At 38.1% G+C, this 26,050-nt stretch overlaps 1 protein-coding gene across 1 annotated transcript in view; it reads right to left on the bottom strand.

The window, feature by feature from the left end:
• Window positions 1–2,852: 2,852 nt before the first annotated feature.
• Window positions 2,853–26,050, bottom strand: part of LOC134586350 (protein kinase C-like) — a 56,805-nt gene continuing 33,607 nt past the window's right edge. Inside the window, exons 8-10 of the mRNA XM_063441822.1 lie at window positions 8,855–9,025; window positions 7,280–7,371; window positions 2,853–2,880 (exon numbers count right to left, since the gene is read on the bottom strand). Coding sequence (XP_063297892.1) covers window positions 2,853–2,880; window positions 7,280–7,371; window positions 8,855–9,025 — 291 coding nt within the window. The remainder of the gene's footprint in view (window positions 2,881–7,279; window positions 7,372–8,854; window positions 9,026–26,050) is intronic.

Below are 26,050 nucleotides of genomic sequence, written 5' to 3' on the forward strand. Positions count from 1 at the left end.
AACTATATTACAAACTACCCTCAGAGCGAACTTGGATGAAATAAAGACCGAATTAGCTACAACTGCAACAGCAATTAAAACAGAAATTAAACAAGAAATAAATGCTCTTGCTGCTAATATGCACAGAATAGAGGATCAATTCAAAGCAATGGATTTTCAAGTTAAAAGTCTTATGCAAGAAAGTACGAATGCCCAAATCAAGATTTCGGCATTAGAACTTAAAATAATTGACTTGGAAGATCGCAGTCGGCGTAAAAACTTACGTTTCAGGAATATACCTGAGAAAGACTCTCAAGAAGATCTAAAAAAAAACTTGCTGGATTTCGTAGAAGTTCTGGGTATTGTGTTTGATCCACACGATCAAATAATAGATAGTTGCCATAGATTATCTAAACCCCAATCAATTCAGAAAAATCTTCCACGGGACATCATTGCCTGTTTTGTTTCATATGAATTTAAAGAATCTATTCTGCGGTCAGCCCGAACAAATCAAATCAATTCTGGCTGTTATCAAAATGTACAGGTGTTTCGGGATCTCTCCTTTGAAACCAGACAGAAAAGGAAAACCTTTAGTTCTGCAACCCAAATACTTAGATCTCACAACATAAGATACAGGTGGCTACACCCCTTGAAACTTTCGCTGACATATGAAGACAAAAGAGAGACTTTTGATACCAATATGGACTTGGTTGAATGGCTTAAGGGCAAGAAATTAATGCAGCAGCACCATTAAGTGGTTAAAAATACAACGCATATGGGGAGAAATGAAGTGTTACGCTGGGGAAGGGGGGGGGGGGAAGGGTGGGGAGAGGGGATAAGGGCATCAGGGAAAAAAAAAAAAAACAAGAAAAAAAAAGAGAAACTAGGAGAGTGATTATTATTCAGGGAAAAAGCAGAAAGTAGAAAGTAAGAGAAAAAAAAAAAAGAAAAAACTCCCTTAAACAATTGCTCAATGGTACTATAATACGGATAATGTCCCACTCCTCGAATACAACAGCCTATATATATTATAAGTGATATACTTACGGTAGTCTGTTTTACTACCATTGGATAATACTGTATGATACGTTAACTTACCTATACTCATTATTATTAGATAATACTGTATGATACGTTAACTTACCTATACTCACTATTATTAGAACGTCTAGGCTGACGGCCCCATAGGGGATCAGACTACAGAGCTATCACAATTAGCCATGGTTACTCAATAGCTTACTCAATAGTTATAAACAGGGGGGATGATAAGGTGACTGGGATTTTATTTTTTTAAGACGATTCACTAGATGAGAAGAAAAGTATGATTTAAATGTTTGATCCAATATAGATTCACTATTTACTTTTTAGTACTTGTCTGTATGTGCAGATTAATAATTACTCTGCTAATGCAGATTCACATGGGAAACTGTAAACTCACAGATAAACTTAAGATGTCACGGTATATTGGTATAGGCAAGTTGATATACATTAGCACTCTATAAGCCATTTGCAAATTAAACTGCTATGGCCTATATATATTTAGACACGGTATTCTATAATATAAATAATTGTTATAGTCATTGAATTTTGTTTTACTACCATAAGACAACACTGGGTGTAAATATGAAAATGGGTAAAGGGAAAAGAATGTTAATTTGTCAAAGTTTAAATTTATCACTATTCGGAAACAACTATGGAAGGATGTTCGCCGGGATAGATTAGATAGAAATCTGCTATGCATACTCATATAAATGTGCACAAACAATCTGCATGGGCACAATGGTATTATATCTGTATGATAACTTCATTCTTTAAAATGTTAATGCTGGTGGGGATACACGAATTAAGGTAAAATAAGACATTTTTTTTTTTTTTTTTTTGAAGCATGTAATTTATACCCATCGCTATTTTACTTTATTAGGATGTGGGGGCAGATGGGTAAGCAGCCGATTAGAATATGAAGTTGAGAAATCATGGCACGATTACCTAATGGTGATATATATTGGGAGGTGATAAGTCGACTCTTAAAGGATCGTACCCAGAAATGGGGAGGGGACAAGTTTCCCACCATTGTTCATGCCTCATTAACGAATAACAAAAAAAGAGGGGTTGCAGTTATTTTTAATAGTAATCTCAATGTTGAAATTAAGTATATTGAACAGGATACAGAAGCTAGATTTATAATTATTGTCTGTGCCATTGATAATACGGTCTATACTTTAGTCAATGTGTATCTGCCGAATGTAGATCCTATGGCTAAATTTTTGTCTATAATGAGCCAAGTTGATAAAGTGCACAAAGGCCATCTAATTATAGCTGGGGACTTCAACTGTGTCAGTGACCCTAAAATGGATAAGTTGTATACATTTGGCACTCTAACTGATAAAAGAACTATTAAGCAGGCCAAAAAACTCCATACTATCTGCAAACAATACAACCTGCATGATATATGGAGAATATTGCATCCAACCGACAAAGATTACTCTCATCAATCTTGTGTACATGGATCATATTCTAGGATTGATTTTTGTCTATTGGATGCAAATTCGATTTCTTTATGCAACACAAGTGAAATTAAAGATAGTATTTGGTCAGATCATAGTTTTATATTAATGGAGCTCGGAAATAAATCTCCCCCAGTCCGAAATATTCGGAGACTGAACGATGCTCTTATTAATGATCCAAAGAGCAAGGAGGAACTAACCCAATTATTAAAATATTTTTGGCAGGAGAACAGCTCCTCCGATACATCTCCAGCAAACAATTGGTGTACACATAAATCAGTTATGCGCGGATATTTAATTAAATTAGCCCACATTATGAAGATCAATACTGGAAAGACCTTAAGTGATTTGTATATTGAGTTTTATAATCTATCGAAACTTAATAAACAGAATCCCTCTGCAGAAATAAACACAAAGTTAAAAGGGTTACAAAAACAAATAAATCTAAGGTTGAACAGAAAATTAGAACAAATATTCATAAATTAAAACTAAATAATTACTATACGGGGAATAGAGCAAATAAAAATCTGTCCAAACGATTACAAAATTTCAACGCAAAAAATAGAGTCGAACAACTGACAGACGGTCAAAAGGTTTACTCGACCCCTTCTTCAATAGGGGAAAGATTTAACCAATTCTATGAGGATTTGTATAATTTAAAACTGTCCCCTAAGGTTAATGATATTAAAAAGTATTTACTTGACACGCAAATACCAAAAGTTACATATCAGGATTTATTCAACTTAAATAAAACCATTTCGGAGGACGAAGTTCAGTTCCAAATAAATAGATTACCCATAAATAAAACTCCGGGTCCGGATGGTTTTACAAATTTATATTATAAACATATGCAGTTTTTATTGATTAAACCTCTAACGGATATGTTCAATCAAATAGCCATAAACGAGTCTTTTCCAACGGAACTACTACAAGCAAATATCATTCCTATATTAAAACAAAATAAAAGTAGTACCGATCCCAGCAACTACAGACCTATAGCGTTAATTAACGTAGACATGAAGCTATACGCGGCTATAATCGCGGAGAGAATCAAGTCTATAATTACGACCCTGATCCATCCGGACCAGATTGGGTTTGTACCGGGTAGGTTAGCATCCAGTAATACTAGGAGAATAATAGATATTGTAGATTTGGCCAATAGAGATCAGTTGCCCCTCCTGGCCCTGTCTTTAGATGCTGAAAAAGCATTTGACAGGGTCGGGTGGGGTTACTTAGCTGAAGTTCTTACTGCTTTCGGGCTTACAGGTTGGATACACAATGCCATAATGGCTTTGTATTCTGCTCCTTCTGCACGCACTGTGGGCCCCAACATTACTGCAGGGTGGTTTGCTCTTAAAAATGGTACGCGACAAGGGTGCCCACTCTCCCCCTTGTTGTATATTTTGTCCATTGAGCCTTTGGCTATTAATATCAGGAACAACCCACGAATTAGAGGTGTTCAAATGGATACTCTGGATGTCAAAATATCTCTCTATGCGGATGATGCGTTACTTACGCTCTCCGCTCCAGAGTCGTCTCTGAAATTCTTAATGTTTGAAATTGACAGATATTCCATTATTTCAAATTTTAAATTAAATATTAATAAATCCACAGTAATGTTCATGAATATGAGCAGTGAACAAGTCACTACCTTAGCCGACACTTACAAATTCATATGGACAGATTCAGAAATAAACTATTTGGGACTAGTTATAACTGCTAACCCAGCCGGAATAATGGAGAGGAATATTTTGATTTTCATTCGCAACATGAATCTTAAACTTAAAAAATGGAGAAATTTAGAAACTTCATGGCAGGGTAAAATCAATATTATAAATTCATACATTTTACCTAAATGGCTATATTTGTTCTCCATGATACCACTCAAAGTCCCTCTACCCTGGTTGGCAATGATTCAATCTAGTTTTAACAATTTTATCTGGAACTATAAAAAACCCAGAATTACTCAAAAGATCCTAACTAAAAAGTTGAGCAATGGCGGTCTAAATTTCCCTAGCATTGTATATAGTTACCAAGTGAATATTATTAGGCATATTTATCTTCTCCAGGATCCTAAACAGGTCTTTGAGCCCTGGTATATTATAGAATCCAAAGTGGCTCATTTGGATAAATTACAACATTCTTTGTGGACAACTACAAAGACTTCCCTTAAAAACTCTCCTCTAACTAGCTCGTTGATATTATCCCAGATGCTGGGAGAATGGCTAAATATTAAGAAAAAACTAAGCATAAATAATTCCATCCCGAAAACATGTACGCTGGACATATTGGAAATATTGATAGAAGATTTCTCGTTAAAGCACTGGAATAATGTTGACAAACTGAGGATTGCAGACATTATGCAGGGAGATAAGATCGTACCTTTCCAAAGCATTATAGATACTCACCATATTCCAGGTGGAGAAATCTTTACTTATCTTCGCTTAAAAAATTTTATCCACAAAAATGTTATCAAATCATCTAATATATTTGCCAAGAAATTGGAATTTATTTTTCGAAGCCAAGCCATCAGAAAGATTGTGTCTGTGGCAGCGTCCTTGTTGGAGCTGTTTAAAGAATCCCCTCACAGACTGATTAAAAGGTGGGAACTAGAATTAGATTTGCAGATTTCTGTAGAGGAGTGGAACTCCTCTCTAACTATGGTAAATAAATATATACACTGCCTTAATCTGTCTGAGTGCCATTTTAAAGTTTTATATAGATGGTACTATACTCCAGCCAGACTGGCCAGAATATATGATTCTACAGATCCAACGTGTTGGAGATGTGGAAGTCAGCCAGGTACTTACACACATATATGGTGGACCTGCCCTGCGGTTAAATATTTATGGTTATGGGCGTTTAATATCTTTACAGCCATGACGACAAATAGAATTGAGGAGAATGCCGCTGCGGCCCTCTTACATTTAAACCTGACTTTCAATTCCCAGAAGGATGTTTGTTTTGCCATTCATTGCCTAGTCGCCGTCAAAATCATTATTGCGCGACATTGGAAATCTTCAAAGCCGTTTGACAAGCGACTATTGATTGATCAGATCATGTTCCAAATGTCAATGGAATATGAGCTGATCAACAATTCGACTTTTATGTCGAAGAAGCAACAATGGTACAAAGATTGGTTAAAAAAATACAAGGGTTTATTTGGACACTCTTCTAGCTAGACAGCTTATTATATTTGTATTTTATTGTGAAGTATTTGTTGGCCTTACTATGGGATAAATCAAATAGAATATAAAATAGATGTGGATCTAAATAAACGATTATGTGCTCTAAATTATCTGCTCCAAAATTTGGTGATGGTCTTTTTTTTTTTTTGTTATTTATGCTGGTTCCGATGGGATCATTATGACACTATCTTTCTGTACAATGTCAAATAATGTGTAATAATTTATTCAAATATTTATTTGTTTGTAACACTGTACATGAATTGAATCTCTTAAGACCCAACATAATTGTCTTTTTTTTGTGAAAAAGGAAAATGTTTCAATAAAAATTTATTAAAAAAAATATATATATACCATACATAGCAGGCATCTTCTTATCCCTTTTATTGACTAGCTTCCTTTATATTTCTCATTGTGGCAATTTTCCATCCATTTACATAGCTCTTACATGTTCGGTTGTATGCAAAATGTCTTGTGCCCATCTGTTCATATTGTTGCCTAGTGTTATGTGTAAAATCAGTATTATATGTTATGAGTCTATTTAGCACCAGTTGCAGTAGGTTTTTGTCTATTTTGAGCTCCTCGGTATATCTATATCTTTGATCTGCCTCTAATTACAGTTTTTTTTTCTTCACCAGCTTGTCTTTCTCACTCTCAACTGTCTATCACTGTATGAAGTCACACACCGGCATACTTGCTCTAATTTCACATGTTGATCACTGGTTGCATGCAGCACACACTGTGATTTCACTGTTTACCCTTAGACACTTCAATCACACGCAGCCACAGTCCTCTATCTCCTGCATCTCCTCCTATTTGTCGATTCTCGGCTTCTACATTTGATGATCGATTGGACTCATGTACAGATATGCTTTAGCTGAGATACTTTAGTAACAAGCCTTCACTCTTTCTACCCTTTCCTCCTTGTGTATATGTAGTTGTTTTTATACCCCGACACTCTTTGTTATACATTGTATGCTTGTTTCTTAGCAACACTAGGTGTATGTGCCCACACATTTCTACATCATCACGCAAACATGGGTTCATACTGAGTTAGCATTTTGTAGAATATTTATATTCAGAGTATATTTATTGTATATATATATATATGTTTTAGACTCACTGATGTTCCTAATTTTTCTAAATTCTTTATCTATGGCATTCACCAGTGTCTACCAAACAATGCTAATAGTAGAAAACGTGGTGGTGGGCAGCTGTATATTGTTTATTGATAACTGTCTCCTTTCACTCCCACCCAAATTAATTCCTTTCCAATCCTCCTGTCAATATATACAGTGGCTCGATGTTGAGAATTGTACTTCTGTTCTTTTAATAGAAAAACATTATTTAACATTGTTCCATAAACTTTAATGATATTTTTAATCTGTGAATGTTTATGTTGGGTGATTTGGTCATTATTTAAACTATTAGTATTTTATTTGAAACTTCAGGGTTCCTTTACCGACCCTCTTTTCCCCAAAAAATCTTTAAATGTGACTCTTTCCTCAGCCCTTGTCATATTTCTTCCTGTTAAATCTTCTCATTGCTCTGACCCATATTTCCCCTCTCATCGTCCGGTCTCCATTTTAAGCATCGTCTTTTAAGACTTACATTGCAATGCAAGGTTCCAGTCTGATGTTTCTTTTCAGGAAGCTGTCAAGATCACCACCATGCAGATACTCCAACACGTAGCATAGATGGGTCTGGTTGACAATAAAATACAATGGGATTTACTTCACAACACAAACACTTAAACATCAAACAGAAAACTTGTTAAAACATTATTTCTCGTACTTTGCAATTATTTTTTCTATGGCAATCTAAATCCTAGAGCTGTGGAAAAAAAAACGATGGTCTGTTTAAGGAACCAACTGTAATGGAGTGCCTTTGATCACTGTGTTTATGCCATTTTGAGAGGAAAAAAAAACATGCGGAAACATGAATGCCTTGATTTATAATCCTTAAAACCTATTAAGATTGGAATATATATATATATTTTAAAAAAAAATAACAGATAAATCAGAATGTAACCCAAAACTGACACTAGATGTTTTCTAAGAGTAAATTTGGTGATACCACTGATCACTCCTGAATAGGCAAATTCGCAATAATTTTTTGCTTCCCGTTAGCCATGAAATATCGGAAATTCAATTCTTCACCTAAGTTTTGAAATATCGAAACTTCAAACAAAGTGCAAGAGTTCAGAATGTTGGCAAATACAAAATTATAGCGTTTTGGCATCAAGTTGAGATTGGCGCATTGAAACATAATTTTTGTTCTTGCCAGCACAAACATGATCCTCTGCATTGAAGCTGACCTGAGAACCCTCTGCAACGACTCCTAGGGTTGAGTGTGCTGATTCTCTTTGTTCCTGAGTGATGGAACATTCCTTTGCCACTTTTATAAGTGTCACTGGTGCCAGGAATCTAGCAATCCCTCTGACACTGCACTTGAGAGTTCAGCACTTTTAGTGCTTAAGGGACTGAGCATCTCTCTAGTACTGTAACTGCTATTCACATCAAGTTAACAAAATACATAGCACAAACACAATTAATATTGAAAACTTTGAAAGAAATGTTTAAAATATAGCCATGTGAAATATGCAAAGAACACAAAATAAGTACAAATTTGAGCATTCCATATGTAGCCTAATGGATAATGCAAAAATTACTCTTTCTAATTATGAGTTGCTAATCTTTCTTAATCTGGATGGAGTTAGTGAACGAGCTAGGTGTGGGTTAGAAACTATACAAAATCAAGTCCTGTGCTTAAACGCCCACTACTCCTGGCAGCAGCAGTGACTATGGTACACATCAGCCCCAATACATACAATATAAAACAAAGCAAAAGAGTTACTTGCTCACTATCCCAAATCCCTGTGGACATTTAAATAACTGGAGGCTTTTTAGTATCACTCAAAAATACCCTTCTTTATCTCATTAGAGATTTTTACCTGTTAGCTGAAGACAGGAAGGTGAATTTTTAGTGTAGGATTATTCACCTAAGAGGTTTGCCTTAACGTGGCAGGTGAGTCTATAGTAGGCACAGTGCACAAAGTAACTTTTTTTCTTTTGTATATATTGGTTAGAAACCAATTTGCCACAGAAAATTTAAAGCAAACATCTGCAGATATATTGCTGGTTGGTTTGTTTATGGAAAGTTGATTTATGACCATTAAGGAATTACCGGGATCTGAAATGCTCCATAGGCTTTGGTTAGGTAAGGACTTCCGGCTGCCATCTCCAGCACTCGACGTTCAGTGAGTGTCCTCTCGGAGGCTTCAGTGAGAAGGTCTTTCTTTCTCACTATTTTCAAAGCCACCACCTTCTTCGTTGTTTTATCCGATGCCAGGAAGACCTGAATGACACATAAATAAAAAGGCTTTCAGAATGTTGTGTCAATTCTTGTGTGATAACATATCTATTAGCATGATGTATTTAAAGGAAAACTGACACAAATGTTTTAAATGTAGCAAGCTATATTTACCTTAAAGGACACTATAGGCACCCTGACCAGTTCAGCTCATTGAAGTGATTTGGGTGCATAGTTCCAGGCTCCTTGACCCTGCAAAGGTAATTATTGCAGTCTTTAATAAACTACGATAATTACCTTTGAGGGTAAACTCCAACTCTAGTGGTTTTCTACCAAACAGCCACTAGAGGGACTTCCGGGTTATTAGGTGACATTCACGCTATGCATGAGGACATCCAGTGTCATGTTAAACCCCCTATGGTACTAATACTAATGCAAGCATGGCCATTGCCGTGCATACGCATTAGTCTTCCCTGCCGGATGACGTCAGCAGGGGAGGAGCAGAGGCAAACCCAAACAAGCGCCGACAGGGCTTTAACTCCTTCTGCAGCACGGGGGTGAGGGCTGTGAGGCAGGGGGAAGCTATGGTGCCAGGAAAACAACTTTGATTTCCTGGCACTATATTTTCCCTTTAAGAAACCTACGGTGTCGTTATTATATTACAGACATATCTTGTAAAATACATTATTATTTTGTTTTTTAGTCTTTCTCCTTTAAACTATCTTTAATATGCCCTATGATCTCATTACAACTAACTTGATCAAAAACACACCAGAGTAGCTGTGCACAAATCCAATCCCTGCCCTGTTAATATACTGAAGTCTGTACCAGATATGGCTGATTGAAGCTAATGTATCAGATAGATTGTGATAAAAGCATATTCATTCACAGTGTTTAGCATTCTAATGGTATATCTAAACCATTGGCACCACTTATAATTTATAGCAGCGATGGCGAACCTATGGCAGGCGTGCCACAGACGGCACGCTGAGCCCTCTCTGTGGGCATGCTACCATAGATCACTGCTAGGGTGCCCAGCAGTGTATTCACCGCGAGGCACTGCCTTATGGGCGGCACTGCCTTATGTTCTGGGGGACCCAAGAGCTGGCCGGCTGGCCACCTTTGGGCCCCCCCATGAGGCGGGCGGCAGCTTCTATTGCGCAGCAACCTCGCGCTGCTTAGTGATGCCGGGAGCCAGAATATGATGTCAGACCACTCACAAATCCACTCACTCTTTACTTGCTAAGGTGCTTCTCCAGCCTTTTAACAATACATACACTCATAGAAGGGCACTCACTGGTCTTCTTAATTTGCAAACTTTATTCACCAATTGTAGAGAAAAAGATGAAAAAAACTGTATAAAAGGCGCTTATAAAATATTGAAAATAGTGTAGATGCTACAACACTCTTGTGTGTGTCCCTCACACCCACCTCAAATTGTAGAAACTAGAAGAAAGGTAGAAAAGCCAGAGGCAGTTCACCTATATGAGGGGAGCATACAGTGATAATAATGGATACCTACCCTATAACAAGGGTCGTCTAGTCCTGATATTGTTGCAGTATCACTTTAAATTCAGCGTATATATACATAGAAAGAAAAACATATACAGGGAAATAATAGTGCAAATCTGTTTGGTAATTAACCGTTGTGCAGTGATCAAAACAGAATGCTAACTCACATTTTTTAGAGCCTAAGATGGGATAGGCTCAAATCACTTGCGCTTTAGTACCCTCTGGTGGTACTTGTCCCCTTTTTTTGAAGCGTTGGTGGAATCCCTCAGAGATAAGAGATACAAAGAAAACGTAATAGGAGATAATATAGTGTAGTAACTTAGGTTATAAAGGTGAGTATACTGTATCTTTAAATAGGTGCTCACCTTATTCAGAGCCAGGTACTCGGCTCTGAGTTTACCAGCTTGAGTGTCAATGAGGGAGACACTTTCCCTTCTTGGAGCAGGTTTGGTGAAGATCAGAGAAGACTTGAATTAAAAATAAAAATGTATTTTGCCAGCAGGCAGTAAAATACAAACAAATAAAATAGAATAAAAAAATGTCCCATAAATATCCTTCACTTCCGAGATGCGTTTCACCCTACTTGAGGGCTTTCTCAATCGGTGTTCTATTATTAAACATTATTCCTTTCCTTGCTATGCAAACATAACCTATAATGAGAAGATATTAACTGTTCAACTGTCTCAGAACCGGAATACATTACCTCCTTTGCTTCCCATGGCCATTGGTCTCCCATATTAGTACCTCCACACACATAGCAGTTGGTTACATTAAGACTACCAGCAATGCTCTCGGCTAGATCTATAAATAAGTTTTTCGCATTATGGGGGATCTTATTTTCCACACTCATCTCCTCATAGAAGGAATGAAAGACCTGATGAGTCTGGGTTGCCACAGTATCGGTCTCTATTCCTATAAATAATATTGTCTCAGGATCCAAACCTGTTCCATATATCTGGAACCCAAATAAGTTACCAAACCTATCTATAAATCGTTCTGGGTCATTGATAAGTATATGGACTGGGTTACACTCCCTGGACTTACAATATGGCTTGGTAGGCAACTTAGTGACGATCATATCCTTATCTACTGTCTGTCCCCAGGTTGCCCACCCCACACAGGACCAATACGGACAATAATTGTATTCTTTATTTGGGCATTTTGGATCTATATATCTATACTTACTACTGGGGCAAATATACTTATCATTAGACCCATACGTTCTTTCCCATTTAAGATCACCACATACATTCCACGGTTTTCTACCACCTGATATCGCCTTACATGCATCAAATAGCAAAACACCTGGAGAATGTACGGTTTCTAGTATGGTCTTATTTATCAGGGTCCCCTGTGAGTCTCCATTCCGAATAGTCAACCAAATTGTACGGGGTTGATACTCAGGGCTAAAACACTTAGGTTCTCCTGCTCCTAAATGGCATACACTATAGTCTATGCCTAAGTATCTACACTTAGATACATGTCCTTTACACTCATACTGTGAATGCCAAATAAGGGTTTGGGAAATGTGATTGCCTGTTTTCGTAGTCTTAATGCAAACCTCGCAGCCTGGTGTGTTGGTACCTCTACCTTCCTGAATAATTAAAAACACACACATATATACATTATTAAACACATCACTCCTGACATCTTCTTTCTAACTCTTCGACCGTGCGATGGCACCTCAGCTTCCAGGTATGTGAGGGCTGCAGGGAATGGAGTCCTTCTGATCATCACTTTCCTTCACAGAGATCCCTTCAAGACACTCTGGCTATGTAACGTAGGCAGGTGGTCAGGCTTTATTATGGCTGTCAAAACACCTACTTGCTGATCTCTTGTTGATGTTCCCTTGTAACAAAACTCTTCGCAAAAATCACTTTCAATCCAACTGGGTCACTTTCTTCAACCGGATCTTGCAGGGATTCTCAGGATCTTGTGTAGCTTGCCAAGAATCTGCTGCTGCTGGTTTAACCCTGGAGTGATGAATCCACAGAGTCACTTCGGCCACCTTTATAGCTGTTGGGGTTTACAAAAGAACAACATAAGGACCCCTCCACTTTGTCCCCAACGGTACACTGTTCCACTCCTTTATCCAAACTTGTTCTCCTGGATGATCAGAATGGACAGGTGGATAAATATTCACAGGTAACCTATCTTGTACCCATTTCTGTACCTCCTCCATAGTTTTACCCAACTCTACAATCTGCTGCCGGGTAATTCCTTCTCCCAACTGACTCAAATCCCCCCTTAAGTTACTAAGTACGGGAGGTGGACGCCCATACATAATTTCAAAAGGTGAGAGACCCATCCTTCTGGTAGGTGTACTATGAATGCGCAACAGAGCTATTGGCAAAAGAACATTCCACTTGAGTTGAGTTTCTTGACACATTTTTGCCAATTGGCTCTTAATAGTTCTGTTCATCCTTTCCACTTTCCCAGAACTCTGAGGCCTATATGCTGTATGAAGTTTCCACTTAATACCAAGCATATGAGTCAGTTGTTGTAGACACTGGTGAACAAAATCGGAAGAGAGGAGTGTATACCGCGCCTAGAGGTATTAGTATAAAAAATTATAAAAAATTATACATACATATAGTCGATGTAAATTTTGACAATGGATGGTAACCTCAAAATAAAAAGCAAAACATAATAGTGCAATACAGTAAATAAACAAGAAAGGTCAAATAAAGCTATACACAGTCCACTCACATGGGGATGAGCTATAACAGAGCTCAGCTGTGATGCGCCTGGACGGTATAATCCCCGTCTCGGGATATATGGTGGTATTGCTTCAGGGATTTTCCAAGGTGCAGTGGTGCGTAGATCATAAAATCCAAAAATAAAAATATGGCAGCATATGGTGAAGTACGTACTGATAGAGTGGTAACAAGTATAAAAGGTATTATACTTACAATTTCTAGAGCATATAACCTGCTCTAGTATAGACAGCCTAGGTGGTATAATCCCCACCAGGGATATGCAGGATCCAGGGAGTAGAAGGTAATAATAATTAAATAATAATAATAATAATAATTAAAAATATATATAAAAGTAGGCTAAAAGAAGTACTTTAATATATAAAACAAACAGGTATAATTACAAGTTATCATCATGGGTGACTTTAATCTTCCTGATGTGAATTGGAAAACAAAAATAGCTACTTGTGCCAGGAGCACACATATTCTAAACTCCCTACTGGGATTGTCTCTAAAACAAGTCGTTGAGGAGCCAACTCGTAAAGAGGCCATACTAGATTTAGTGTTAACAAATGGAGATTTGGTATCAGATATTACTGTAGGTGAAAGTTTAGGATCCAGTGATCATCAGTCAGTGTGGTTTAATATAAGAACAGTGACTGAGTCACACCACACAAAAACAAAAGTTTTAGACTTTAGAAAAACAGACTTTTCTAAAATGAGAATATGTGTAAAGGAGTCATTATCAGACTGGAGCAATTTATATGGAGTCCAAAATAAATGGGATTATTTAAAAGTTGCACTACTGAAGGCAACAGAAAATTGCATTAGGCTTGTCAGTAAAAGCAAAAAATTCAAGAAACCACTGTGGTACTCCGCAGATGTGGCCAAAATAGTAAAAAACAAAAAGTTAGCATTTAGTAATTATAAAAAAAACCAGAGTGAGGAAGACAGAATGACCTATAAGATTAGGCAGAAAGAGGCTAAGCAAGTTATAAGAGCTTCCAAATCCCACACAGAAGAGAAAATAGCACAGTCAGTAAAAAAGGGGGGACAAAACTTTTTTTAGATACATAAATGAGAAAAGAAAAGTAAAACAAGGATTAGTTAGATTAAAAACAAAAGAAGGAAGGTATGTAGATGAGGATAAAGGTCTAGCTGACTGCCTCAATGAATATTTTTGTTCGGTATTTACAGATGAAAATGAAGGAAAGGGACCTCTGTTAACAAAAAGGATAAATGAGTCATTTATTACACGTGAGTTTACAGAGGAAGAGGTTCTATTTCAACTGTCAAAAGTAAAGACAAATAAGTCAATGGGACCTGATGGAATACACCCAAAGCTATTAAAAGAGCTTAGTGGTGTACTAGCAAAACCATTAACAGATTTATTTAACCAATCATTGAAAACAGGAGTAGTCCCAGAAGATTGGAAGTTAGCGAATGTTGTGCCCATTCACAAGAAAGGTAATAGGGAGGAGTCGGGCAACTATAGGCCAGTAAGCCTTACTTCAGTAGTGGGGAAAGTGATGGAAACCATGTTAAAGGATAGGATTGTTGAACATCTAAAAACACATGGATTTCAAGACCAGAGACAACATGGGTTTACTTCAGGGAGATCATGCCAAACTAATCTTATTGATTTTTTTGATTGGGTAACTAAAATTATAGATCAGGGTGGTGCAGTAGACATTGCTTACTTAGATTTCAGTAAGGCTTTTGACACTGTTGCACATAGAAGGCTTATCAATAAACTACAATCTTTGAGTTTGGATTCGAATATTGTTGAATGGGTAAGGCAGTGGCTGAGTGACAGGCAACAGAGGGTTGTAGTCAATGGAGTATATTCGAAGCTTGGGCTTGTCACCAGTGGGGTACCTCAGGGATCTGTACTTGGACCCATTCTCTTTAATATTTTTATTAGTGATATTGCAGAAGGTCTTGATGGTAAGGTGTGTCTTTTTGCGGATGATACTAAGATATGTAACAGGGTTGATGTTCCAGGAGGGATAAGCCAAATGGAAAATGATTTAGGTAAACTAGAAAAATGGTCAGAGTTGTGGCAACTGACATTTAATGTGGATAAGTGCAAGATAATGCATCTTGGACGTAAAAACCCAAGGGTAGAGTACAAAATATTTGATAGAGTCCTAACCTCAACATCTGAGGAAAGGGATTTAGGGGTGATTATTTCTGATGACTTAAAGGTAGGCAGACAATGTAATAGAGCAGCAGGAAATGCTAGCAGAATGCTTGGTTGTATAGGGAGAGGTATTAGCAGTAGAAAGAGGGAAGTGCTCATGCCATTGTACAGAACACTGGTGAGACCTCACTTGGAGTACTGTACACAGTACTGGAGACCCTATCTTCAGAAGGATATTGATACCTTAGAGAGAGTTCAAAGAAGGGCTACTAAACTGGTTCATGGATTGCAGGATAAAACTTACCAGGAAAGGTTGAAGGATCTTAACATGTATAGCTTGGAGGAAAGACGAGACAGGGGGGATATGATAGAAACATTTAAATACATAAAGGGAATCAACACAGTAAAGGAGGAGACTATATTTAAAAGAAGAAAAACTACCACAACAAGAGGACATAGTCTTAAATTAGAGGGACAAAGGTTTAAAAATAATATCAGGAAGTATTACTTTACTGAGAGGGTAGTGGATGCATGGAATAGCCTTCCAGCTGAAGTGGTAGAGGTTAACACAGTAAAGGAGTTTAAGCATGCGTGGGATAGGCATAAGGCTATCCTAACTATAAGATAAGGCCAGGGACTAATGAAAGTATTTAGAAAACTGGGCAGACTAGATGGGCCGAATGGTTCTTATCTGCCGTCACATTCTATGTTTCTATGTTTCTAAGTATAAATAAAAGTCCACTTTACGCGTTTCGCCTCACAGGGCTTCTTCAGAAGTGTGCACTGAACTGGTGAACAAAGGCTGGACCATTATCTGATCCTATAGAACATGGTAGTCCATATCGGGGTATTATTTTTTGCAACAGAAATCGCACAACTTCTCCTGCTTTCTCTGTACGAGTGGGACATGCTTCGACCCATCCTGAGTAGGTGCACACAGCTACCAGTAGGTAATGATGTCTGCCGGATTTAGGCATTACCGTGTAGTCTATTTGGAGATCGGACATAGGGAGCCATCCCATGAATTGGACTCCCGGTGGTTTCACTGGACCTTGCCTTGCGTTGTTTTTGGCACATAACACACATCTTCGTACAATGGCTTGAGTCAAGTTGGACAATCTTGGTATGTAGAAATGCTTCCTAAGAGATTCTTGCATACTATCTCTCCCGGAATGTGTCCCATTGTGATAGTTCTGAACAATTTCTACAGCTAGCAATGCTGGAATAACTCTCCTTCCATCTTCTAACTGATACCAATTATTCTCCAAGTATTTTCCAGCTTCAGTCTTTAACCACTCTTCTTCTTGAGCTGTATAAACTGGAGTCCACTGAGACAGAGGGGTCGGTATGAGAGCAGCTATATACTCCACATATTCCTGTTGTCCCGATTCAGTGGCACGCTTGGCTGCATTATCTGCCATCCGATTTCCTTTCACCACATCACCATCACCTTTCAGATGCGCTCGACAATGTATGATACCAACTTCCTTCGGCTCCCATACAGCTTCAAATAGTTGTAATATCTCCGCTGCGTACTTGATTTCTTTACCCTCTGAGTTCAGTAGTCCTCTTTCTTTATACAAGGCTCCATGGGCATGAGTGGTTAAAAACGCATACTTTGAATCCGTATAGATATTTACTCTCAATCCTTCAGCCAATTGTAACGCTCGTGTGAGTGCGATTAATTCTGTCTTCTGTGCCGATGTTCCTTTTGACAATGGCCGAGCTCCTATCACCTTGTCTATGGTTGTCACTGCGTATCCTGCGTAGCGAATCCCTTCTTTCACGTAACTACTACCGTCTGTATAGTACTGGACATTGGGGTTCTGGATGGGAAAATCACGAAGGTCCGGTCTGCTTGAGAACACTTCATCCATCACCTCCAGGCAATCATGTTGACTCTCAGTAGGTTGTGGCAAAAGGGTAGCTGGGTTCAAGGTATTGACAGTTTCAAGATGCACTCTCGGGTTCTCACATAACATGGCTTGATACTTAGTCATACGGCTATTGCTAAACCAATGATTGCCTTTATAGTCTAGCAACGTCTATACTACGTGCGGGACTCGCACGTAGAGTTCCTGACCCAGAGTGAGCTTATCAGCTTCGGCTACCAGCAGGGCAGCGGCAGCTACGGCTCTTAGACAAGGTGGAAGACCACTGGCCACTGCATCCAGTTGTTTAGACATATATGCAACAGGTCGTTGCCATGATCCCAAGTACTGTGTCAGTACTCCCACAGCCATCCTTCTTTGCTCGTGTACATATAAGTAGAATGGACGTGTATGATCAGGTAGACCTAATGCTGGGGCGCTCATCAATGCTTTCTTAACATTCTCAAATACCGAAACTGGCCGTAAATTTCAGGCCTACCCAATACAGTCACGTGTACACGCTGCACCAGATTAGGATCAAGACTACCAAGACTACCACGTGGAGGCCATGCAGCCACCATGGCAGGCCATTCCCTACTACATAAAGTAGTCAGGCGTGTTGGGGACATCTTTACTCCAAAATCATGTACATTGTATCCCTTTTTAAAGTTCTTTAACATACATTCTAAGGGATCAAAAGGTATCCCTTTTTAAAACTTTTTTTTCATACATTCTAAGGGATCAATGATCTTTGAATCCCACGCACCCATACTTAGCAACGGAGCGTTGTCTCCAACAGAAGCAAAACAAACACACTTCCAACAGTCACACTCGTTCCCCTTGGCAACAGCACCACGTGGTACAGTTACTAGGCCAAACACACACAACAAAACATACAGGGAATTCTCGTACACACACAGCTGTTACACCAGTCACTAAATAACTATTACTGTACCTTTTGGCGAGACTATACAATCACCCACGTTATAATTCTTAATATTTAAATTACCCGTCTATAACACACCCTAGTAACATCGTCTTTACAAACAGTAGTTATAGTATGGTTAGCATTGGTTAAAGTACAATTTTAAAGTCACAGTTCAGTAAGTAGTTGTTATGATGTTAAACATACAACATAAACGACAGTTATTAGTGGTTATTTACAGTATCAGTAATTATAATACATGGTTATGGTACCGTGCGCTATGATACAATTACACACTATTCACACTCTCGCTAGACGGCAGAGCTCACACTATCTAGCAAGATATACACTCTACTACAATAATTTTTAACAAATTTACAGTTTCCCAACTAATCTTTTGCCCAGTACCTCGAAGGACTACCTAAAACAATTTACATCCGTTTTGGTTAGCCGTCGCTGCCCAAGCACCACAAATAGCGAACAAGAGGGTGGAATTTACACAGAACCCTCTTAGTCTATCTACTCAATCAATAGTCTAGTGGGTTCCAAATTTACACGCCTTCCCACTTAGCAAAGATAGGTTGAGATCTAGCGGACAGAATATACACCAGGCTCCGCTTAGTCTCCCGGTCCCTCCGACCTAGCGAACGGAATATACACCCTAGATACGCTAGTCTAGACAAGACACCGGTGTCCGGCTTGGGCTATTTACACAGGACCCAGCCTGACTCCAAACCAAGATTAAACGGGCTGACTACAGGGCGTTTAATTATGAGCGGTGCGCCTTCGCTCCTTCCCTCTACTGAGGGGGCCAATTCCATACACAATACAAACCCCTTATGGGCCTACCGCACAATCGGTATCCAATACCCCTAGTGGGTCCACCATCTAAAACAGTAGTCGTCTTACCTCCTTGTTCCTGAACCTGAGTTCACACTCATCGACGGGGGCACCCCAGCACTTACTACGTAGAGGCCGATGATCTCCTGGACAACAGACCAGTGGCGCCGAGACGAAGGGAGGTCCACGCAAAAGTTCAGGGGTGCAGCCGTAGGGAGCGTGGACAAAGATAGACCGTCTCACGCCTCTGCTCTCAGCTACCGTTGAACAATGAGATTCCCGGCAAATGCACCAAATGATACCGGAGAAACTGACGGAAGCCAAGCACAGAGAGATGGACACAGGTTTCTTCAGGAAGGAAGAGATCTTTATTCGATTCACCGACCGGGACTCAGAGGGACTAATGTCACCAAAAACAGCTAAAATCTGAGCCCTGATCGTACAGTGTAGGCACCTTATATATATTCTTACCCAATCAACAGAATAGAGACTAAATTCCTGTTTGACCACATGGCTTGCCCAGCACAATGGAGGAGGGGAATACTCGTATATCCTGTATTCCTGCACATGCTCAGTACATTGATGACAGTATCCTAGCTACGTGTAGCTAACTAACTGACACAACATACACATATGCCACGTGGAAATCTCTGCCTACTAAATTTATTTTTACCGCGATTCCACCACAAAGGAACAGATGATTGTTATTATTTCCTGATATGTAAAACCATAGAAATGAAAGAGGACGTACTTTTTTTTCCCCATGACTGTATACGTTAGTATCAAAATACACTTAGGATGAAAATATTTATACGTTAATTATATTATATATACCGTATATACTCGAGTATAAGCCGAGTTTTTCAGCACACGGGGTCATAGTGCGGCTCTCGCGAGACTTACACTGGGAGCTGACAGAGGAGCTGCACGGACCGGCGCGGAGGAAGAGGGAGCTGACAGGAGCTGCAGGACAGGTAAGTAACCGCTCTGCAGCCCCCACAGCCCCACACTGAACTACCAATGCCACTGGACCACCAGGGAAGGAGAGACCCCCTCCCTGCCATGTATCAAGCAGGGAGGGGGGACGAAAAAAAATATTATTAAAATAAAATCATATATATTTAAAAAAATAAAAAATAATATATAATAACCCATTATTATAAATATATTATATTATATCCATCATTAATCACTGAGCTGGGAGTGGAAACCTGTCATTATATAATAATAATATAATAACCCATTATTATAAATATATTATATTATATCAATCTATTAATCCATCATTAATCACTGAGCTGGGAGTGGAAACCTGTCATTATATTATAATAATATAATAACCCATTATTATAAATATATTATATTATATCAATCTATTAATCCATCATTAATCACTGAGCTGGGAGTGGAAACCTGTCATTATATAATAATAATATAATAACCCATTATTATAAATATATTATATTATATCAATCTATTAATCCATCATTAATCTCTGAGTTGGGAGTGGAAACCTGTCATTATATAATAATAATATAATAACCCATTATTATAAATATATTATATTATATTATATCAATCTATTAATCCATCATTAACCCCTTATGGACGGAGGACGGTTCAGGACCGTCATCGGCATTTTTCCATTGCCGACCGCTGACGGTCCTGAACCGTCCTAACTTTAAGATTTACTTACCCGATCGCCGTCGGTTCCCCGCGGCGATCGGCGGGCTCCCGTTGTGGGGAGACTGCCTGCAGCCCAGACAGTCTCACCATGGCAGATTAGGACCCCTCTGGCCATGTGATCGCTCAACAGGGCGACCACATGGTCACAATAGGGCTGACAGGCAGTCTCCCTGCATGTGTAAAATCATTAAAAAAAATAAAGTTAAAGTTAATAAAAAAATAATAATTATATATGTGTATATATATATAGAAATGATATATAGACATATATTATACCTATATAATATATGTCTATATATCATATATATATATATATATATATATATATATATATATATATATATATAATGTCATACTAAGTGTATTTTTATATTAATATGTACATATATTTGATGTAGAATTATTAAAAATCTTTATTGAACCTGTATTGAATTATTGTACTAACTCCATTTTAACCTCACACTGTGACAGACCCTCCATTTTAAACTACATTACATGACAGAATTTCCCAGCAACATTTAGTACAATGAACAGAGACTGTATTTTTCTATAAAGACATGCCTACCCCAGGAATTGCTGAATCTCCTGTAATTTGCAACATAGTATAATCTGAAGGCCATGAGAGCACTGTACTAATGAAATGTTCTATTCATAAGAGAACCTTGCACCTGATCACAAGACTGACATCACTAACTACGTAAAATGACGCCCAAGCCCCCCTTTCCACCGAGTAAACCTCATGCTGGGAAAGATGGCGCTTGAGCCATCCGTCCACACCCGTGTCCAGAACAACACCACCTCTCGGTGGGAGGACACCTAGCTAACCACTTAGTTTTTGAACCAATTAATCATATTGATGGGTGGAAACTAACACAGACACTTAACAATTAATCCAATTAATGATGTTTATTTACTGATATCTCGATAATCAATGATGATGCAAAATTCCCCTTAAAAGGGCCTGCGAGCCCGCTCTTGCTTCACTTGCCAATAAATTTCCTCGAAGTTATTTTAACCTGAACTCCGTGTGTCAGTCTGAATTACTTCTGCGTATACGCAATTTAATTTTCTCTAAATTGGACAGGAACAGATAGACATTTAAACATCTTTGTTTATTTCTAAATTACACTATAACATATTAATATAAAAATACACTTATAATTAAATTACACACATATATATATAATATATATAATAACTATATATATTGTATATATATATTATTATAAAATACAAATAAGTAATTTAAATTAAATTAAACATGTAAAAATAATAATAAAAATGTAAAAAAATTATATATCTATACGAAATTTTATTCTAACTGTATTTTGATATTAATATATATATTTATATCAAAATACACTTAGAATAAAATTGTGTATATATCTATGTATATATAAATAAATAAAAAGAATACAAACTATTCATATGTCCATATACAAAATTACATAAATAATTATATAAATATACACGTAGACTTCAAATATATAAATATGCATATATATTTAAATTCTACGTGCGTATTTATGTAATATTTTTACATAATTAAGTTATTTTATTGATTGCAATTTAAGGGACCTGCCTGTCAACCCAGGCCGAAAGTCCAGAGAATTTAATTTGCTATCACTGTATTTTACCCTGTAACGTTCTACGACACCCTAAAACCTGTACATGGGGGTTACTGTTTTACTCGGGAGACTTCGCTGAACACAAATATTAGTGATTCAAAACAGTAAAACATATCACAGCAATGATATTGTCAGTGAAAGTGACTTTTTTTGCATTTTTCACACACAAACAGCACTTTTACTGATGATATAATTGTTGTGCTACATTTTCCAGTTTTGAAACACTAATATTTGTGTTCAGCAAAGTCTCCTGAGTAGAACAGGACCCTCCATGTACAGGTTTTATAGCGTTTTTGAAAGTTACAGGGTCAAATATATGGGTCAAATATTTTTACATTGAAAATGGCCAGGTTGGTTACGTTGCCTTTGAGAGCGTATGGTAGCCCAGGAATGAGAATTACCCCACCATGATGGCATACCATTTGCAAAAGAAGACAACCCAAGGTATTGCAAATGGGGTATGTCCAGTCTTTTTTAGTAACCACTTAGTCACAAACACTGGCCAAAATTAGCGTTCAATTTAGTTTTTTACTTTTTTCACACACAAACAAATATGAACGCTTTGGCCAGTGTTTGCGACTAAGTAGCTACTAAAAAAGTCTGGACCTACCCCATATTGAATACCCTGGGTTGTCTACTTTAAAAAAAATATGTACATGTGGGGTGTTATTCAGCGATTTATGACAGATAATAATGTTACAATGTCACTATTGATACATTTTAAAAATGTATGTTTTGAAACCGCAATATCCTACTTGTACTTATAGCCCTAGAACATGCAAAAAAATAGCAAAAAGCATGTAAACACTGGGTATTTTTAAACTCAGGACAAAATTTTGAATCTATTTAGCAGTTTTTTTTCATTCGCTTTTGTAGATGAGTAAAAGATTTTTCACATAAAAGTCAAAAAACATGTATTTTTTTCAATTTTTCATCATATTTTTTCATTTTTAAAAAATTACATGAGATTATATAAATAATGGTATGTAAAGAAAGCCCCTTTTGTCCTGAAAAAAACAATATATAATTTGTATGGGAACAGTAAATGAGAGAACGGAAAATTACAGCTAAACACAAACACCACAAAAGTGTAAAAAGATGCCTGGTTGCAAATGTACAACATCGCAAAAACAGTCCGGTCCTTAAGGGGTTAATCACTGAGCTGGGAGTGGAAACTCATACACACACTGCACTCATACACACACTGCACTCATACACACACTCCACTCATACACACACACTGCACTCATACACACACACTGCACTCAAACACACACTGCACTCATACACACACTGCACTCATACACACACACTGCACTCATACACACACACACTGCACTCATACACACACACACTGCACTCATATACACACACATTGCACTCATATACACACATGCTGCATTCATACACACACGCTGCATTCATACACACGCTGCACTCATACACACACACACTGCATTCATTATATACACACAGTGAAAATAAATATTCAATTAGTATAATTTTTTTAGGATCTAATTTTATTTAGAAATTTACCAGTAGCTGCTGCATTTCCCACCCTAGTCTTATACTCAAGTCAATAAGTTTTCCCAGTTTTTGGGGGTAAAATTAGGGGCCTCGGCTTATATTCGGGTTGGCTTATACTCGAGTATATACGGTACATAGAATGTGATGGCAGATCAGAACCGATTGCCCAATCTAGTCTGCCCAATTTTCTAAATACTTTCATTAGTCACTGGTCTTATCTTGAGTCTAGGATAGCCTTATGCCTATCCCACGCATGCTTAAACTCATTTACAGTGTTAACCTCTACCACTTCAGCTGGAAGGCTATTCTATGCATCCACTACCCTTTCTGAAAAGTAATACTTCCTGAAATTATTTTTAAACCTTTGCCTCTCTAATTTAAGATTATGTCCTCTTGTTGTGGTAGTTTTGCTTTGAATATACTCAATTGACTACAACCATCTGTTGCCTGTCACTCAGTCACTGCCTTACCCATTCAACAACATTGGAATCCAAACTTAAAGATTGTAGTTTATTGATGATGCTGTTATGTGCAACAGTGTGAAAAACCTTACTGAAATCTAGGTAAGCAATGTCTACTGCACCACCCTGATCTATTATTTTAGTTACCCAATCAAAAAACAATTAATTTGGCACGATCTCCTTGAAGTGAACCCATGTTGTCTCTGATCTTGAAGTCCATGTGATTTTAGATGTTCAACAATCCTATCCTTTAACATGGTTTTTATCACTTTTCCCACTACTAGAGTAAGGTTTACTGGCCTATATTTGCCCGACTCCTGCCTACTACCTTTCTTGTGAATTGGCACAGCATAATTTAATTTCCAAACTTTTGGGAGTATTCCTGCTCTTTTAATGTGTTGGGTGTATCCCATCAGGCCACATCAACTTATTTGTCTTTTTATTTATTGATATATATATATTGTCACGATTCGGGGAACCCAACACGCTAACGCACACACAGATACACACACAGAAAGTGTGCAGTACCGGACCTTAGAGTGGCCGGGCTAAGCACACACAGAATAGTCAGGAGATAAGCCGAGTAAGGGGAACCAGAAAACAGAATAACGAGAAACAAGCCGAGGTCAAAGGGTAGGAGAAAGTCACAAAGTCAGTATAACAAGCCAGGGAGTACGTAACCAGAAAGCACACGTTCAGAATCAATACTCTAAAGCAAAGACCACAACAGGGCACTGAGAGACAGGAAAGGTAAGTATAAATATCCTTGCCTTAATTCTGATTGGATAACTTCCAATCAGAATTAACAAACACACGTGGGGGGTATCTATACCCCCCACTGTGATTGTTGTACTGTCGCTTTAACGCCGGGTCACGTGAGTGACCCCGGCGTACTGATATGGGTGCCGGCTCCCAGCGTGCAGCGCTAGACATGCTGCCGCTGGGGGGAGGAGGAGGAGAAGACGCCAGCGGCGTGTCAAGAGGAGAGGATGCCGCTCGCCGACCGGTAAGAGGAGGGGGGACCGCTGCCCGCGGAGCCCTGACATATATATATATATACACAAATATTTGTTTTGAATAATAAATATATATACATGTCAAAAATGACTGATTCAATATATATATTTATATATATAATGTAATTCTAAGTTTATATGTATATGTTATTTTTATATAATTAAGTGTTATTGTATTAATTATAAGTTGTGTGATCTTTCTGACAACCCAGGCAGTCTCCCTGCAGGTAATGATGTAAATTGCCAAACCATGCAATGTGATTTCAGTGTACAGGTACTCCTCACTTACCGACCGGCTTCCGTTCCTGCGACCTGTTCGTAGAACAAATTGCTCGGTAAGTGAGGAGTTAAGGGATTCCCTGCTCTATTGCGTTGTTCTATGTTTGGGGAAATGTACTTGAACAATGACAAACGCAACAGAGCAGGGAATCCCTCTAATCTATGTTCGAGGAAATTATAGAAACATAGATTAGAGGGATTCCCTGCTCTGTTGCGTTCGTCTATGTTTGGGGAAATATCCCCGAACATAGAAGAACGTAGCAGAGGATGGAATCCCTCTAACTCCCACGACGGCTCGCACTTACTACCCCGCGAGAGAGCTGGTTGTAAATGCGAGCCGTCATAAAACAGGTAGGTCGCAAAACGAGGACCTCCTGTAATCGCGATCACATGATGGAGATTGGCAGGATTTACTGAAGGGGGACTGCCTATGTTGTGGGATTTTTTGAAAATCATTATATAATATTTAAGTAGTGAATTGATGTG

This window comes from Pelobates fuscus, chromosome 2 (assembly GCF_036172605.1).
Source record: "Pelobates fuscus isolate aPelFus1 chromosome 2, aPelFus1.pri, whole genome shotgun sequence".
NCBI classification, from domain to species: domain Eukaryota; kingdom Metazoa; phylum Chordata; class Amphibia; order Anura; family Pelobatidae; genus Pelobates; species Pelobates fuscus.